The 18,594-nt window shown below is 41.4% G+C and overlaps 2 protein-coding genes across 3 annotated transcripts in view; one reads left to right on the top strand and one right to left on the bottom strand.

The window, feature by feature from the left end:
* Positions 1 to 572: 572 nt before the first annotated feature.
* Positions 573 to 13,165, bottom strand: PDCD10 (programmed cell death 10). Of its 2 annotated transcripts, none has more exons than XM_042042657.1 (8): positions 13,091 to 13,165; positions 6,340 to 6,554; positions 5,680 to 5,733; positions 4,232 to 4,349; positions 3,458 to 3,584; positions 2,997 to 3,075; positions 2,653 to 2,735; positions 573 to 1,057 (listed from the first exon to the last, which is right to left on the bottom strand). In XM_042042657.1, the coding sequence occupies exons 2-8, from the start codon at positions 6,433 to 6,435 to the stop codon at positions 976 to 978; spliced, it is 639 nt and encodes a 212-aa protein (XP_041898591.1). In that variant the 5' UTR covers positions 6,436 to 6,554; positions 13,091 to 13,165; the 3' UTR covers positions 573 to 975. The 2 variants fall into 2 exon arrangements, with proteins under 2 accessions (XP_041898591.1, XP_041898590.1); XM_042042656.1 differs by lacking the exon at positions 13,091 to 13,165 and adding an exon at positions 12,956 to 13,042.
* A 55-nt stretch (positions 13,166 to 13,220) lies between these two features.
* Positions 13,221 to 18,594, top strand: part of SERPINI1 (serpin family I member 1) — a 44,630-nt gene continuing 39,256 nt past the window's right edge. The window contains exon 1 of the mRNA XM_042042655.1: positions 13,221 to 13,323. The gene's annotated coding sequence lies outside the window, so the exon portion shown is untranslated. The remainder of the gene's footprint in view (positions 13,324 to 18,594) is intronic.

Raw genomic sequence — 18,594 nt, 5'->3', positions numbered from 1 at the left:
GCAGCAGCTCTTAACCACCTACACAGCCAAGGTTTGTCAGTCGAGGTCTCACATGATTTCAATTCCCTGAAAAAACAAAGTTGCCTTATGGCATGCATAGTATAGATATCACTAGTGCTACCTGGAAGAGTTCTAGCTCCAATCCTCCTCCCTCCCAAAGGGGACAAATTCAAACCCAGTTATCTGAAGAGTTTCAATGCAACCTTTGCTGCATGTATTTCAAATAATCCTGTGCTCCAAACCTTCGAATAGCCTAGGAGTAAAAAGCCTGTTAACTCACCACCAACAGAATACTAAGAAAGAAGTGAGATCTAATTTCTATCAAAAACAAAAGCACATCTCACTTCTGGGTTAATTTATTACTTTCTCAAAGACATTTTAATATAATTATTCTGATATTCTGGTCTAGATAACAACCAAAATCTCAGTTTTAAGGAAAACCCCTCATTTTACACTATTTTGAACTCCTGGTAGCTTTAAGCACCCAAATAATTTTATTTTCTATTGAATGAATGTTCTGCAGTTCCAGAAAGATGAGTTATGCACTTTTGTTCACATACAAAAAGACAGTCTAACAGATGTAAACTATTTATTGAATATTTGCCACCAATATTGTTAAATACATAATCTTGCCGTTTTCCGCTTTCAAGTTAAAATGTCAGAAACAGAACACCAAATATTTACAATTCTTATAAGGAATGTTACATAATGACACATTAAGGCGTAAATTCTTTTGGCTTATAATTCTGAAAAGAATGATAATAGCAAAAAGTGATGCAAAATCTTTCTTGTGAGATTATGATTAAGCTACAATGTTTTACAAAAATATGGTGTAAGATGGCAATAATCCCATTCAAAATCCTGCATTAGGCCCCTCGAGAGGGGCTGATAATTTATACAGTCAAAACTTTAAAATTTACATATAAAGGTACCCTATCCACCATTGAAAAGTACAACTCTCAACATATACAGTTTTCAGGCCACAGTTTTGAAGGTCTGGAGTATCAAGTTGGTTTGATGAATTAGTCGGTTGGCACTTATGAACACATTTATTGCCCTGTGGAAAGAGAAGAATATTGCTTCAGACACTTCGAGAGACATGGCATTGGAGAAACCCAGCATTATTGGCACCTAGGCTTTGAAAACTGGAAGCACAGGGATGTTCCACCCTGTGCTGACCTACCTGAAGCTCCCTGCTGGCAGCCAGCCAGCCTCATTTGCATAGCTAATCCCAGAAAGGCTGGGTTGATTTGGCAGGAACTTAAAGAATGTGGCTCTCAATCGTCACTGACATCTCAAATCCTTTCTTTGTGGGATTCAGATAACAAAGGGAAAAACGTGGAGCAGATGATTGGGGCTTGGAACCAGATGATCTTTAAGGTCACAGCCATTTTCTGACTCTGTGATTGTTAAACACCTTTCCAAAGCTGAGCTCTTCATCCCCGGGAATTTCAGAATTGGCAACTCCTTCCTCAAGGAATACTAAACGTGCACATGTGACAGCAACACACTATTTTAGTTACCTTTTTGCAAAGAAAGGTGTGGGGTCACGGCATTTTTCAGCTCAGTAATGACGTCTGAGCATGACTTGTGTTTAGTGCTGTTACTTTCTGGGGGGGGAGCAGGGATCTCGCTCAATGTGTAGCTCAGACAGATGGAAATTCCTCCTGATTTCCCAAGGATGGGAAATACAAGCCTTGTGGAATTTCTTACACTGCTGCAAATAATTAACACACTTGAAGCTTAAGCCCACAACACACAGTACTTCTGTCCAGGAATCAAAGCTACCAAGGCCTAAACTTCTCATCTTGGTATCATCACCAAACTTAGCCCCAATTTCAGTAAGAGGAGAGGAGAACAAGAATGCTTTGATGGGAGCAGGATCACATTCCCAGCTGGTCTCAAGACTTCTCTCTCCTTTAGTAATGCACCATCTCCTGGGTGCTCTCAGTCTTTGCCACGCTCAACAAGAGCTGATGTGGAAGTTGGTTCTCATCTTTCAAACAGAACACTTTGGCACTGTCAGAATCCGAGGGGGGATACATTTGCCTTCCGAAAGAATCACTACAGTGAATTATACAGGAATAGTGACTTCAAAACCCAAGGCAAAGACCTGGAAAAAGCCTCAGTTTGAAGGCTAAAATGTTCAACTAGAAAAAGATTCAGCTGAATCACTGCAGATACTGCAGAGCACTGTGAGGGTCTATAAAGAACGGCCAATAAAAATGTAAATCAAAGAGAACACTGCACAGATGTTTCATGCTTGCAAATGATACTTCAAATAGGCAAATTACTTTTCTCAATAAAAAAAAATCCATAATTTCCTTGTCCTTGTATATACACGGAGAAAAACCCCACAGGGACAGGAAATTTAACTTCTCATATTCAAATTCAAAACTAACACCACACGTGGGTGTTATATGGTGGTGTATTTCACAAATTTCCCTTTATTCAAAGGCATTACAGAAGAAATAGCATTTTAAAGCAGCCATGGTAATGAGAGGACATAGGTAAAGAAATAATTAGGCAAGTCCTGAAAAAGGCAGCTTATACCCCAAAGCTTGTCCTATTTTTCTGTTAGTCAACAAAGCCTTTCATTATGTAAATTGTCAGAACAACTAGACAAAACCAACAGGACAAAAGCATACTTACTTTCCATCTTTAAAATAGGTTTTCAGAGTATCACTGAAACTTTTGGAGTATTTTACAAACTCTTTCTTTTGGTGTTCAAGTGCCTAAGAAAACAGAAACACCAGGAGCAGAGTCTTAGTTCACATATTGTTGGGTACAGTTAGAACCTTGAGGTTAAACTGATCAGAAAATTATTGTTACATTGGGAATAAAAATTCTATAAAACTCCTGAGACCTATCATACAACAAATTTGTTGTTAAAGCATGGTGTCACTGGCCAGCTAAGCTTTCCTGTTCATCCTTTGATCCAAAGGATGCCTCCTCTTTTCTGCTAGAAATACTAGATGAAGAGCTGGTGCACGTACCCGTCGGTTCTGATACTGGTATTTCTTGAAGACATTATTTACTGTGTCAAGAAGCTCCTTTATTGCACTTGCAATGTCTCTGTTGGGCAAGAAAAAAATAATTTTAATGTCCTTAGGAGATCCCATGAAATGCTGGAATTTAATCCCTTTCTAGCAGTGAAGCACTTCTTCAAACAGTCTCTACAAAGTGTCAGACATGGTGCACAAAAACAAATGCAGAGAGCCAGAGCAGTGTTCTGGGAATTCAGCCTAGGAATCAGCAAGTTTGGTCAAGTAACTAGTAATTCAAGTAATTTCTAGTAAATTCAAGTAAAATACTCAAGTAATTTCTAAGTGGGATCAGGCTCTCTTCCAATGAGAACAATGCTGCTACAACTCCTGCAGCATTTCAACATTCAGGCCTAAACACAAAAAAACTTTGACCTCTCCATCTGCAGAAGAATCCATCATGTTGTACTTACTTGATTGTCTGAAGAAACCTCACTCTGTCATTGATCTCATCAGGAATCTTACTAAGAATCTGTTTAAGTGCTCGTGCCTTTTCATTAAGATCTTGGAATTCAGGTTCAGGTCTTTCAATCATATACTCTGGCAGAAAGAACACATTCAAAACCATTAGTTTCTCCTCAAGTCTGTAGTGACAGTTAAAAACAAGACACAAGATGCACCAGGATTGCCGTGGTGTATTTGAACAGCACAGAGAACAGCCATGACCAGAGACCTGCAGTGAATGAACCCTGTGTGAATCAGGACAGTGCAACAATCACCTTTATCACTGCCTGGTGGAAAAAGAGCCCATCTTCCTTTATTTGAGCCATTAAAGTCATCAAATTCAGTATTAAAATAAAATAAAGCCTACAGTATATTCTCCTTCTCTGACAGTGTAACTACTGCTTTTAATTTGAAGCAGGGGAAAAAAAAGAGGATGTTATACTCCATATTTGCCTCTTCCTGGTTGTTAGCATTGAAAAAGGTAAACTATGCACTCATAAAAACATAGTTCTGAACATTCATTTTCCTTTTTTCTTTCTCTTATTAGGCAAGTATGGTTTTCAAGGAGATTTAATTTCCCCAATACAGGTATTCCAAAAAATACAAATATTCTTCTACCCCACTGAAAAAATTCGACTAAGAAACAAATAATCTCTTCTGAGAAAAAAAAAGAAAAAGAGAATTGCATGTTCCCAGTTAACAGTGTAATTAAAAATACAGTTGTTCAGGATAAGATTTATTACCTTCTACATCATCAGCTGCCATACGTAGAAGAGACTCTGTGAAATTCACATCCACACTTTTTTTCTCCAGAATTTTCATGATGATGTCTTGTGTAAGACCTGGATTTTCTTTTTCAGCCTGGATAGCAGAGAAAATTTATATTCTTCAATATGCAAGGCCCAGACATTGCAAGCACAAAGGCAGATTTTCATGTAAGTTGCTTCAGATACTGCAGGAGTTTGCTAGAAACTTTCAAAGTCTAATGGCTTTAGACCAGTAGATTACATTAAAAACCATTTTTCCACTACAAAATTCATTTTTCTTGGACTACATCACTGATTTTGTATAACTTTTCCAATAAGCCCTTGCACTCATTTTAATTTGAGTAAGAAAGGTTTTAATAAATGTCTCTATCCTGTTATATTTTCATAAACACTGAGCTTTGAGACAAAGATATTGTATCCCCTGGAATTTAATTCACTCCAACACAGGTGCTACTCCCCCACCTTCCCCATGACATTTTATAAATGTGCCTCTCATGAATCACATCATATGCTCAGACATCAGCTGGGAATTGCTCTTTCAGAAAAAACTCAGCTTTTGATTGATGACATATCTAAGTAAAGAGCTGGACTAACACTGGAGCTGTTCATACTACCTGTGCTGCTACCAAAAAACTGCTCTGTGTGGAATAAAAATGAGCCTGGGTGGGTTTTTTAGCTGGCACTGCCATTTTTACCAACATCTCACTTTAACATTATTAGCATCCAGCTTAGCTCCTTACCATCAATTGTGAAAACACACAAAACCAACCCACACTTGTAGGAGCTCTACTTGAGACTTAAGACCATGTCAAGGTACCCTTACATTTAAGTGCAAGAACAGGGAAGTATCACAGAATTACACAGATGTTAAGGTAAGTCAGGCCTGCAATTATTTTGTTTCAGTATTTCAGATCACCACTTCAATAAAGCAGCATAAAGGAGTATTTGTATTTTCACTCTAGGAATACAGTGGAGAAGTTAGAAGAATCTTTTTTCCATTTACTGCTGGATTTCTACACAAACACTGAACTTCATCCACAAAAAATCCCATTAGCACTCACTTTGTAAACAATTTGCAAAGTCTGCTACGTGCCTATTGCTCATGAGCACCTATTCTACAAATCTTGTGGGTTTTAGCCTAAGTTTATTATTTATTCACTGACTTCTCCCTCATTTAAGCTTTTTTTCTTTATGGACAAAAGAAGAGTCTCTTTGTTTAAAATTGCTCATTGAGATTTCTACTCATGACATCTGCAGACACCTCAAACTTCCAGTTCATGCATTTGTCCACTTTATTTTTAGACTACTGATCAAGGATGAAGTCTTAGATAAAAAGACAAGGAAACAAGAGAGCTGACCTTTTAGCTTCATCATACACAGCTTACTTTTGAAATAACCATTTTTCAGTGCAAGTTACTTCTCACCTTAATAAAAGCTGCTCTCAGTGTCTGAGCTGCAGACAGATTTACTCTTTCTAGCTGCAATAAAAGTTTAGAATTAATTATTAGCAATTCTGTTGTTATCAGAACAAAACAAGTCAAGTAATCACACCTTGCCCGATAAAGCAGAATGGAAAGGGGAATTGACAGAAGCTTTCCAATTGCTGGTCTCCCTTCAGAGATACTATGAAGTTAATCCCAAAGGGAAGAGCTCCCACCCAAATGAAAAGAAAAAATCACTGGATGTATTTTGCAGCAAAAGTCTGACAGAAGATTTCGAGAACACCTTGACAAGCTCTTATACTCACAGAAAAACAAATATCCTATTAAATTATAACCATTAGCAGTAAAATTAAAATGCATCAAGCTGTTCACAGGTTCGACAGCGTGTTATTTCCTGCCACAGAATACCAGACCTGGCATTTTTGTGAAAATCCTCTGTTAAAGGTAAGAAAAAAGCTCAGGACCAAGACAACCAGCAACCTTTGATGAGCATGAAACAGTATTCATGGCAAGAAGGGTGAAACAATGCAGAGAGAGATGTGCTAGAGAAAGCTTTCATTCACAAGATGAACAACCTGTTACTGGGGCCACACTTCCCAAAATAAAGAGGAATATTGCATTCCAAGGTAAACTGGAGCTCACCTCGTTAAAGACAGGGTACATAACAGCATAGAGAGGCATGGAAACCATAGAAGTGGTCTCTGCTTCATTCTTCATCTCTTCCATTGTCATCCTCATTCAAAGAGCCACTTCTCAAGGAAAACACTATAGAAGCAAAAAACTCCTCATTCACTGAAATGTTTGTTCTTTTTCCTCGTTGTGCAAGAATACTTGAAGAACTTGGAAAATATATTGTCCTTAGGGAGTGTGGGAAAAGAGAGAACAAACACACAATTACAAAAGCTTGTGAGTGACAGGTTCTAAAATGACAAGGCACACATCAACATGAGTTTTACTGCCTAAAACCCAGGGATTTCTTAGGACATGAGTCAAGTAAACATGGAATGACCACCTGGTGTAACTTCAAAACCCTAACTGCAATCTATTGAGTGAGTATTTTAAAGAAGAGGTGCTGCCAAAAGTGTTTTTTCCTTCAAGTTCTTATGGAATCAATGTTCCTGAAAGCAGGGATTTCATGTGATATTTACAAAAATCTTGCTACCACTCATAGGCAACAGCATAAGGTTCCTGACAACTCCCATCCAGAAAAAGCTTGGAAAGCACTACATGCTGCAACCCCAAACCTCATACAGATGCATTGGGACTATTAAAACTACCTATAAATACTCCATATTTTTGCACATGCATCAAGCTGTGATTCTGCTGGAGATCAGTGCCTACTTTCCACCCATCTGAATTTAAACACTATGTCTTTGCTTTTATATAAGCTGAAGTCATGTTTCCACTCAGGGTGTGTCACCAGCTACGTTAACCCAATGGAAAATTATTGTTCCAGTAACTGAACCTCTGTTTTGGAAGTTATCCACCCAGTCCAGCTCATCATACCCAACATGGAAGGATCACTGCTCAGACCCACAAATTATGTGGAAAAGAAAAAAGGTCACCTTACAGCTGATAAAAATCCCTTGCTCCAGTCTGCTGTATTTTCCGTTCATCAGATTCTTTTAAAATATTTTATATGACATAATTGAGTTTAAAGACCTGAAGTCTGAGTTAGGAATAAAGATAAAAAGAAATATATTAACAGTTTTAATTTTTAGATTTGCTTGGAGTATTTAATGCACTAGAGGAGGGCTTTTTTCCCTCCTAGCAAGCTCCAGACACCAGGCATTTGCATGTCTGTGTAATTTATTGACATTTTAGTAAGAAGTGAAGAGAGTGAAATGGTAAGAAACAGCAGAAACTGCTACAGCAATCAATACCACTTCCTGAGAGTATGAACAGGTTAAAAACATGACAAGATATTTCTTCAAGCCATACTCCTCATTATGCTCTGCACTGGCTAAAGATCTTCAGGCTGTTTAAACAGAAGAACAGATATTTTTTGTCCAGGGCAGATACGTAATTGTTTAGCCATAATTACGCAAGGGAAATTTGTTATTGATTACAGTCAGCACAGAGGAGAACTGGGATGACTACAAATACTGTGCACATCTCATCAGAGCTTGTGAACAGTAAAATTTGAATAAAATTTAAACAGGACTACAGTAAGAACTTTATACAAGTCTTGTGACATGGACTGCTTATTGCAAAACCTCACTTTGTTTCTCTTGCTGTTCCAACCCCAACATGCCACAGATGAGCTGATTCCTTCAGCCCCAGAACAGCACTCCTGAGAATTTAGAAAGGGGTCTGGATGGATGAAATCCGTCCACACAGATGGAACTGCAAATATCAGGGGTCTCACAACTTTATCACCTACCCCTGGTATTTTACAGCTGCCAAGAACACAGAAGAATACAAGTGAATATTCATCATTCCTCAAAAAGTTGAGTGTTCTTCCAAGAACTTGTTTCAGTTACATAAATTCATGCAAGGTCTGCTCTCATGGGGGGAGGGAATTTGTCTGAACAAGTTTTCACTCCCTACTGCAGGTACAAGCTGTCCCACTTATTATCCATGTGTATTCCCTGCTGGATGGAGATCTGTTTGTTTTGCTGCTTAATTCCATGTTTCTGGAAGTTCAGTAAATATCCACTCACACATCTGACAAGCACCACCTGCATTCACAGATTAATTTACTGCAGCTTTTAATCTGTATTCTCAGAGTAAGATTTTAAAATAGTTAAATCAGGTCACTGAACATTGTTCTACTCTACCCAAAAGATTTTTATCACAGCAAGAAGGGCAAAAAAGGACAAAATTGCCATTAGATATAATTACTTTGTTTTTATGGGTTAGCAGTATCCACACACACACACAAAGGGAAATACTAAGTGAAATGATGGATTTTTATGATGATGAAAACCTATTACACTGTGGGCTACCATGAAGAACTCATTTTCTCCTGAAGAGCCATAAGCTATTGTTACTAATCCATGGTACAGTTAAAACCCTCATATAAAAACAATTATACATTATCTATTACCTTTCCAGACACTGACACACTTCAAAAAAAAAAAAAAAATACAACACTTGGATTTATATTAACACAAAGGATGCTGATTTTGCAACTGAAGAGGTGGATTTATATATACATGCACACAAGAAATAAGTTAAGAACAGCAAATGCTTTTGTTGCCAAGGTATGAAAAGGAATATATTCCATATTCCACACTGCTTGTTCATTATTTCAGAAATCCTCCTATTTTCCAGAAGATACACTAGGAAGCATCACAGTGTCATGCAAGCACCTGACTGCTAAAATTCTCAAACTATTTATCTTTACAGTTAGGAATCAACTTCACATCTTTTGGATGTAACTTATTCACTTCAGTCCTTGCTAGTGGTAAACAGAAAGAATAATTATCTTCACGAAAACTCCATGTTCATTATGTTACTGAAAGTCAGTTTGTCATAGCTGCACTAAAGCACATCCAAATATCCTTGAAGGAGGTCTCAATCCTGATTAGGGATCAAATCCTCATGAAAACTGAAGTTTCTGTTCTATTTAGATCAGTGATCAGCAAGTCCACTAACCTTCAAAATGGCCTGACTGAAGCCAAAGTTTAATGCACATTATCATGCAGCAAGGAGGAGCTTTCAGCATTTCTTTTAGGATGTGATCAAAAGCAGCTCTGCACAGCTGCCAGACTTCATGACAGTGTCTTGTAACAGCTTAACTTCAGTTCCTCCAATCTCAAAATAGTCTTTTCTTTGAGACGAATTTACCCTAGTTTCATCTGTCATCTGGGCTTTTTACATTCTCAAAAAAGGTGGAATAAGATTCCATGAGAAGGTGATTTATTAGGACACAGTGGAATGGTTCAGTTGAGAAAATCCTGGAAAACTGCTGTAAGATGTATAAAAGGTGTTACTCTGCTGGCAAACTTGTTAATTGGTCTGAGGGGGCAGACGAGGAGAAGCCAGCAGGACACTGCCAAATATTACACTGAGTGTCAGCCTGATCTTCCTTTTTGTCACAGTGACCCCACAGATCCAAATCTATGAGCAACGAGAATCCTGGGAAGAAACGTACAGAATGACCCAGGGAATTTAAAGAGAATCTAGATTTCTCAACTGTGCTAAAATACCAGTTAATAACACCAGAAGTTAATACAACCCCGACTATTCAGTCTTGACCCATCAAACACATCAGGCTGTATTCCAAGAGATGCACTAACATGGAATATGTGCTTTTACTGTCAGGATAAATCTTACCTTCTAACCTTTAAGTCTCAGCACTAAAATATGATCCCAGCCATTCAGCAAACAGGGAGAGAACTGGTGAATTTTAGATGAGGAATAGATTTGGAAAGGTTCTTTGACAGACCTATTCCCCCATAGCCACTCAATGACATTTTAAATCATTCAACTGAACTTTAGCAGAAAAAAAACCAAAAACCCAACCCCTACAATAAGATAAACTTCCTGTAAGCCAAAAAGGGTGAAGAGCACAAACCACTCCACTTCCCCAATGTACAACCACTGTTATCAGTGTCGAAGGTGACACTTAGCTTTCTCTGATGTGTGTCATTTACTGACAGACAGACTTTTGGTCATTCACTTAAATCAAGCAGGAGAACTGCAGAGCTGCTTAATAGGAACACAACCATCACCACGTAACTGCAGCAGGCAAAATCTTCCTCCAATCCACACCTGCTCCTAGGGCAGGCTGAAAATGAGCAAGGTTTCCATCAAAGAAAGGTGTTTGTGTAACACAATCTTCTGAAGCAGTGCTTAAAGCAAAGAGAGCAGACTCTCATGATTTCAACTTTTCAAGTTCTAAACCAACAGAAACATTTGGTATCAATTGGCAGGGTTTCAGTTCTGTCATCAGCAGATCTACCTCTGCACTGATGTTGTCTCTATTCCCTTCTCCAGGCTCCATCTACCTTAGATCTGGTAAGTGCTTAGACATTAATATTCTTTTTTAGAAAAGTACTACAGAGGAACAAGGCCCAAGGCAATGATTACAAATATTATTATTTCGATGGTTGGCTTCTAGCAAAAATCAGAGCTCCATTCCTGCTAGGGAAGACTACCTTACTGCCAAGAGGTTCTGCTCCACTTTTTGCAGTGAGGATTCAGGTTTCACCTTTAACCTGATCTGAGATCCCTGAGTTACCAGAAAACCTCATTCAAGTCCAGGAAGAAAGAGTGGGGGAATAGGAAATAACAGCATAAATTCTGTCTGAATTCAGAGGCAGAGCTTGAATTAAAATCCAAGACCAATGTGCATGGGAGGAAGGAGTTTAGGTAATTTACTAATTGCTGTTGCAAAGTTTATGGAAGTAAAAAAAATTGCAGAATATACTCTTTTAACTATATACACACCCCACACATGTCTTGGTAACTCTGTTTCTCTCATTAATGGTCCCTAGAATTAAAAAAAAAAAACAACCCAAACTCGCACTTTTTTTTTTTTTTGGTCAGATGTTACTTTACCTGCCACTGTATTTCAATTATCAATTGCAATTATTTCCCATTGTATAACTTAGATTATATGACACAAAGCTTCAAAGCTTTGTGCTTCAGATACAGAATTACTTTCCTTCTTTTTAAAACTGAGAACACAGTATGGGTGGATTTACCGGGACTAGCATAAAGATCATATGTTAAGATAACAATCTGTATTTTAAAATCAGTGATGATAACAAGAAACTTAAAAGACAGCCTACTGATTCCATGTCCTATTGATTCTTACACCAAATAGTTTCACTGAAGAGTTAATAAAAGGAATGTCACCAGCAAACAGCATTGAAGTTTTCACAGTGTCTTCAAATGCTTCTCACTAGAACAGAAATACAGTTTTCAAACATCTGCACACACGTGTAACAGTCATCTGCAGTGAAATTCACTCTGACAAAGCAGAACTGCTTCTGCATTTGATTACTGTAAGAGCAGTTCTATGACTAATTCAGAAATGACACAGACCTGTGATAAATCCAAGATGTCTATTTTTAGAACCGTATCAACTTAAAAAACAAAAACCAAGCCTAGCCTGAAGTCAGGCTTATAATTAGTCTGTGTTCTTTTGCTGGACTTCAAAATGGAAGTGATTTAATCTGTCCTAATACACCCAGTTTGTGTCTCACATGAGACCCTACAGCCTGTGCTCCAGTTCCAGCAGTCAGCAATGCTAAAACTGTTATACAGCACAAATGAAACAGGCTGTGAATGGTGGAATATATAACCACAACAACATGTCCCCGTTTCTTTTTCGCCTCTTTGGGAATTGAAAGTGAAGCCATTACTTTATCAAACACTAACAGGTATGACACAGCTCCAAACGTACAAAAATACGTTCCAACGTGTAAACAAATAGCAGAGGAGAATTAGTTCCTCTGGTAACAGGAACAGCACAAGGTTTCAGCCACCCAGTATGTGTGAGCTACAGGAAAGGAACCAACCCAACTCACCAGTCCAGTGAGCAACTTAATGGGACACCCCAGCCCTGAACACCTCCCCTGACTGCTCAGTCCCTAAGGGGGGCACAGCCCGGGGGACCCTACGGAGAAGGAATCAATTAGGTTGGAAAAGACTTCCAAGATCAGCGAGTCCAACCTTTGGACAAACACAACCATGTCAACCAGACCATGGCACCGAATGCCACGTCCAGCCTTTCCTTAAACACCTCCAGGAACGGTGACTCCACCACCTCCCAGGGCAGCCCATTCCGATGTCTAATCATCCCTTCTGTGAATAATTTCTCCCTGATGTCCACCCTACACCTTCCCTGGCGCAGGAAGGGGGAAGGAGCCGAGGTGCCCTTTCTCCCTGCCCGCCGCAACCACCTGACAGCACTCCGCTCCGAGAGGACGAGCTAAAAATAATACACACAAAAATAAAACACATCCGGGCCTGCGCCTGCCGGGCCCGGGCCGAGGGAACCAGCACCAGGCCGGGAACCCCGGAGCGGGGCCAGGCCCCAACCCCCGCGGCCGCGGGAAGGGCGGGGAGAAGGACAAGCCCTCGGCGGCGCCTCGGGGCCGGAGGAAAGAGGTCACCGCCCGGCCCGGAGGGGAAGGGACACCCCGCGCACCTTCCCCGCACGGCGAGGCCGCCCCCAGCCGCTTCCTCAGCCCGGCCGCGGTGCCGGGGGCGGCTCGTCCGCCCCTCTCGCAGCCCCGGAGGGCGCGGCGGGCCCCGAGTCCAGCCCGCGGAGAGCCGGGCAGGGCAGGGCTCGGCACCTCACCTGCCCCGGCCCGCCGAGCCCCCGCTGCTCCCGAGGGGCTTCGCCGCCGCCGCCGCGCCGGAAGCGCCCGCGAGGAGCAGCAGGAGGAGGAGGAGGAGAAGGAGGAGGAAGAAGATCCGCGGTGTTACCACACACCAGGCGTTGTCCGGAACCGCGCGCGGGGCCCTGGGGCTCGTAGTCCACCCTCCGCGACCACAAGCCCCACAATGCCGAGCGGGGCGGGGGCGGGAGCGCTCGGCGGGGCGGGGACAGTGCTCGGGCGGAGCGGGGCTCAGAAGAGCCGGGCACAGCCCAGCACGGCACAGCCGCGGCGGATCGCGGAGCGCTGGTAGCACCGCCGGGCAGCGGGCGGGGCGGCGGCAGTGCTGGTGAGTGCGCCCGTCTCTTCACGGGGCTGTGTGGCCAAGTAAACCGGGTGGCGCCGGCTTATTTCTTACACCGAGCGAAGCTCCCCGCGGCTCCGTGCCGGAGTAGTGGCGGTGCGGAGGAGCCGCTGCCCGTGCGGGGGTCGCCGGCGTTCACTCAGCGCCTGAGTGAGAGGGAGGGGGAGACGGGCTGTGCCCGCTGCGGCGGGAGAGGAGGCGTTCGGTATCAGAGCCGCTTCTCCGACGTGCGATCACCGGCGGGGAGCGGCAGGCGAGCCCAGAACCCTGTCAGGTGCTGTCTCGGCTCCTGCGGGCGGCCAGGGGAGGGACGCGCTCTCTCCGGCTCCGCGGAGCTGAGGCGCCCGCGCCCCGGCGGGAGCGCTTCAGCCGGAGTTGTGCTCGGGCGAAAGTGTCGCGGTGCTGTGCCCCAGAACCTGCCCGCGGTGTGCTGCGGGTCCCCGTAGCTGTTCCGGCCGCTCCCAGCCCGCGGCTGGGGTTCCAGAGCCCGCCTGTGAGGCTCCCGCCTGTGGCAGACCCGTCCTGGCGGCTCGCTCCGCGCGCTGCAGACCGGCTGTGCGCCCCGAGTGCTGGCCGTCAAAAGAACGAAACTTGTGCATTATTTGTCGAGGTAATTCTGCTCCTAGCAAGCTTTAAGGTTTGAAGTTGTAAATTACGCTGCAGAAAGAGCTCGGTGGTTACAATTTAGTATTAATATTAAAGCATCAACTCAGCTTTAGGTTCGGATTTGCGTTTCTGATGTATCGCTGTTAACGCTCACTTTTTTCAAACGCTGGTCGCTATTACCTAATGGTAAGGCACACGCATTCCCCAGTGTCAGCGTGGCAGTGAACAGCTAAGGCATTAAACTTGTCAGGCATCGGCTGTAACTTCTTGCAGCGCTGGTGGCAAGGTGGGAAGAGTTTGATGCCTGTGGGAGCAGACGGACGCTGTGCAGGTGTCCGTGTGTGTTACCCAGCTCCATCTCCTCCTTAGAGGTGAGCAAGGGCACGGGCTGGGGAAAAATAGGGAAAAAGGCACCTGGGTTGTTACACATTTTTCCACGTGAATTTTCTCCTTCCCACACCACCCTGTTTTGTTTTAATCAGCTCGATGGATGATCTCCTAGATATCAATACTCCAGGTACCCTGCTATTAAAGGGCTACTTAAAACCTGCATAATGTGTATGAGTTTTGTGCTGTTAATCACTCTCAAGCTCAGATTCTTCAATTCTCCTCTCGTTTTTGGTGTGATCTGGTGATTTTTGTCTAATGGAAAGTGATGCCATTCTATGTAGGTGAGAGGTGTTTACCAAAACGTTGTATCATAGATTGAGCCAAATGTCTCTTCAATGGTATTTTGTCCTTTCAGTGTAATTAGTATGTTTTAAATAACGCTACAAAGCTGCAGTCATAGAGCTGCTAAAACTTTAGATTGTTATCCTCTTCCATCAATTTTGTGATACTTTTCCAGATTCTGTCAGGTCTTGGTTGGATTTTTTTTGTTGTTTTTTTGGGGTTTTTTTCTCTTAAGCCATGAAGCTTGGACCAGATTCATGCTTTGTTGTTTTACATCCATTGTATTTTTTTAGAATTACTCTGGTTTGGTTGAGTGTGACGAGGAATAATTGTTGAGGGATGGGAGGGGGCAGGAATGGTTGATGGCTTTTGTTTTAAGGTGTGGGTTGTCTACAGAATTACACAGGGCAGCCTAAGATGTAATACAATGTGAAGGCTTGTGGCAATGTGAAGTTTCCTGATAAATGCAGTCATGAGTTCCAAAATTTGACCTCATGAGACTGTCTATCCTGTATTTTCACATCCTCTAGTCTAGTTTGAGTTGGGATTTTAAAATTTGCTTTGAGTTTGTCTCCTCATCTACTGTTGTCAGCAATTTGCTCACATGAAATGTAGATGAAAGTTATTCATGAACGTGTCAGTTGTCTGCTTTCATATTCAGGGGTGAATAGTTCTAGGAACACTATTGTTGTAATAACTCTCTTGAAATTTATTCTGTTGATGTAAATGTTGTATTTATGTGTAACTTAGTTCAATTTATGAACTTGCATATCATAAAATGTAGCAGTGAAAATGGGTTAGTGCTGGTAGAATTCTTCACAGCAGGGTCTGGCTACTCCCCGGTCTTTAAAGGCTTTTTCAACTAGTGTTTTACTTCTCAAAATTTCAAATTTGTTTTTTGGGTTGCTCATCATCAGGGAAGACACATTTTTGGCATGCCTGAATACCTTTTAAAATAATGTCAAGCAATTTGTGTTCTGTGTGGGCAATACATTATTCTGTCTGTGTAAAGCACAGGCTGAATTAATATAGGGTACATCTGTCCTATACTCAGTCTTCAGGCTGTCCTTATCTGAATTAAGCTGTGTGTTCAAAATAACATTAAAAATTGGTATGTAAGCATGTTTTTTAAAGTTAATGTTTGGTTTCCTCTATTTTATATACACTTGCATATCTCTGATACAGTATAATGGGCAGATGGTAGGGAAAGATGTCTGTATAGTCGCTGTAATTAGTGATAAATGTGTCTTTAGGAATATATACATACTTTGTATGGATGAAAAAACAGAGTAGCTAAATTTGGAAGTCTCTTAAAAAATTTTGGGTTTAATTCGTGTCTCTCCAGCATGGTCTTGTGAACTGGATGACTAACATTAGCAGAACTTAGAGGTGGGGGAAATAACATTCCATGTATTCCTGCAGGAGGAAAGGAAGTACTTTCTGAATCTTGAATTATTGAATTGACAGAGGGACACATTTTCTGTAAAGCTCTTTGTTAAATAGTCTTGGACATAAAGCTGTAGCCACTTCAAGAGAGAAAAGTTAATCCTATAGTTCAGTAATAACGGTGAAGTTTTTGGTACTTATTTTCCCTCTGTACTTGGCATTTAAAGCAGTACAAAATGACAGGGATGTAAGGGTGCATTGATCCCATTAAGAATGTATTTTTTTATGGTGTAAATACCTTAGTGCAGTCACTAGAAGAGTTATTTTGGAGAAGGTCTGTAGCAATAAAGCAATATGGGAATAGTTCTTTGCCTGTTGTGGCTTGGGCAGTTCTCAACAGCATCTCTTTTGGTGGCCTTAATGAAGTATCTGTGATAAAGAATAGTTCTTATGTGGTGTGATTAAAATATCAGCTCTAAGGTCGTGTTCTGGTTTGTTTAATACACTTCAAAGCTAATGATTATGAGAACTGCAGACCGTGGCTAATGTGATAAAAGCTGCGTGAGTTATCCATGTCCTTTTTGGGCTTTTGGAGTCATTGCAGAGCAGCTGTAGCTGTGAGATGGGAAAAGAGGAAATTTCTTATTCATACAAGCTAATGAGTTAAATGTGTGTATGGCTTTTGGGTTAATGAGATTTGACCTCGCGTGTTGTAAAGGATTTTTGCTTTAGTTCAGTGTTTAAATATTATGATAATTCTTGAGAAGTATTTTTGCAGACCTTGAAACTCTTCTTTCAGGAAGAATCAATAATGACAAGTAATTTACTGTCTAGAAGAAGACAGTTAAAACAATGTGGTTGTATTTAGTTTTAACCAACTAACTTCCAGTTTATAGGCTGGCTGTCTTTGCACTAATTTATGTACTTTAATGTACTTCATCAGCCCCGAAGTCTTTCATCATTATATCTAAAGAAATAATTGCTTAATAATGCTCTCTGTTTCTAGTCTGCTGTGTGTGTGCATCCGACAGTTCTAACCCTGTGGTGGCTCGATGGGCCTAATGGACAATCTGCTGCTTCTAGAAAGATCTATTCTGTCAGAATCAAAACTGAAGCTGTGCCATGTGTGCAGGGGGATGTCTCAGATGTACAAACCAAGCACTCGTTAGCCAGCAGTGATCTCCCCAGACCGTGGAAGAGCTGCAGTTCCCGTGCTTTTCTGTTTTCCTCTATTTTTGTCGGGCATGTTTCTGTGTGCGCAGTAGGTTTGGGGGGATTTCCTCATCTCAGAAAAGAGAACTGTCATTTCCTTTTTAACCTTTCTGCACAACACACTAAAGGCTTTGTTTTGCTTTTGCAGTTCTGAGAATTTTGCTCAGCACAGAAAGCAAGTGCTTTAACTACCTTTGCAGTAAGACAAAATGCCCAAACACTGCTCGCCAGTTGCATTTTGCATCTGGTGCTGTCTGAGCAGCAATGCCATTCCAGCCTTGATTCTCCTGTGGAAGTTTGGAGTGAGCTGGAGGACTTGGACATCTACTTTTCACTGTGATTTTTTTAACTGCCCTTGGCATGTCAAGGTAGTGTTAAGAGCGTGGGTACTTTGCCAAAGACAGCCTGTCGGAACTCCTCAGCATCACTCAGCCACTGGAGATTGCCTCCTTCCCTGGCAGAGCAGCAAAGCGCCAGGGTGTGGGGACTGCCTCCATGTCTGAGGTGATGTTTGCTGCCCTAGTTTTCCCCATACATCTCAGTTATGTAAGTTGGAGTTGGAAAGGTCTAAAGATTTAAGACATCATTTTTTAATTGGTGCTCCAAAACTGCCCTTTTCGGATGCTTTTCTTTCCACGTTTAAATTAAAGCAGCTCCTGGAGCAATTAATGACTGTGTACTTCACACAGCAGTTGGAGTTCACTGAAGCAACTCATGTTTTCTCTCCCAGATATCTTTTTCTCAAAAGAAGCACTTGCTCCAGTTTCTAAACTATTTAAAGCAATTAATCAAAACCTAAGACGACAAGAACAGCTTACTGTAATATCAGGTCTTCAACTTGAGATGAGGCTGATGCAAAGGGAAGGTGCCCAAGTCCCCACGAGTGTGTGTAAAGCCTGTAGGTGAATGATGACCTTTTCATCTGCTAAGAGATATGAGAAGTGGGAGGAAGAAGACAGGGGAGCCGAGTTATTTTTACTGTAAATATGTCAGTTTATTGACTTGTTAATTTCAGATTTATTCAAAAAAGCAGGAGGAGGAAACAGTAATGTCTGCCAAAAACAAAGTAATTAGTGGGAGTTGAAAGATGTCTAATGACTCTTACAAGTACTAAAGAGGAATAAACTAGTCTCTTATTAAACTGGATATGGACTTTTAAAACACTGTAGTAATTCTATTTTATCTTTAAAAGCATGTGCAATTGCATATGGTGCATAAAAACCTCTTTATTAAAGTAACATTGTTTATTCACAGTAGCATTACAGGCAGAAGGTGGGGTTTTGATGAAAAAAAATTGTGAGACCAAAACTGACTCCACACTTCTAAATTAAGGGTTCAGATATCACTTGACAAAGCTGATGTTTGAGTTGAAGATGACAG

Source organism: Corvus kubaryi, unplaced genomic scaffold (assembly GCF_017639235.1).
Source record: "Corvus kubaryi isolate FWS band 111438036 unplaced genomic scaffold, C.kubaryi_AGA036_p1.0 37397, whole genome shotgun sequence".
Taxonomy (NCBI): domain Eukaryota; kingdom Metazoa; phylum Chordata; class Aves; order Passeriformes; family Corvidae; genus Corvus; species Corvus kubaryi.
The sequence above is the reverse complement of the archived record's forward strand: the minus strand, read 5'-3'. Positions and strand labels throughout refer to the sequence as shown.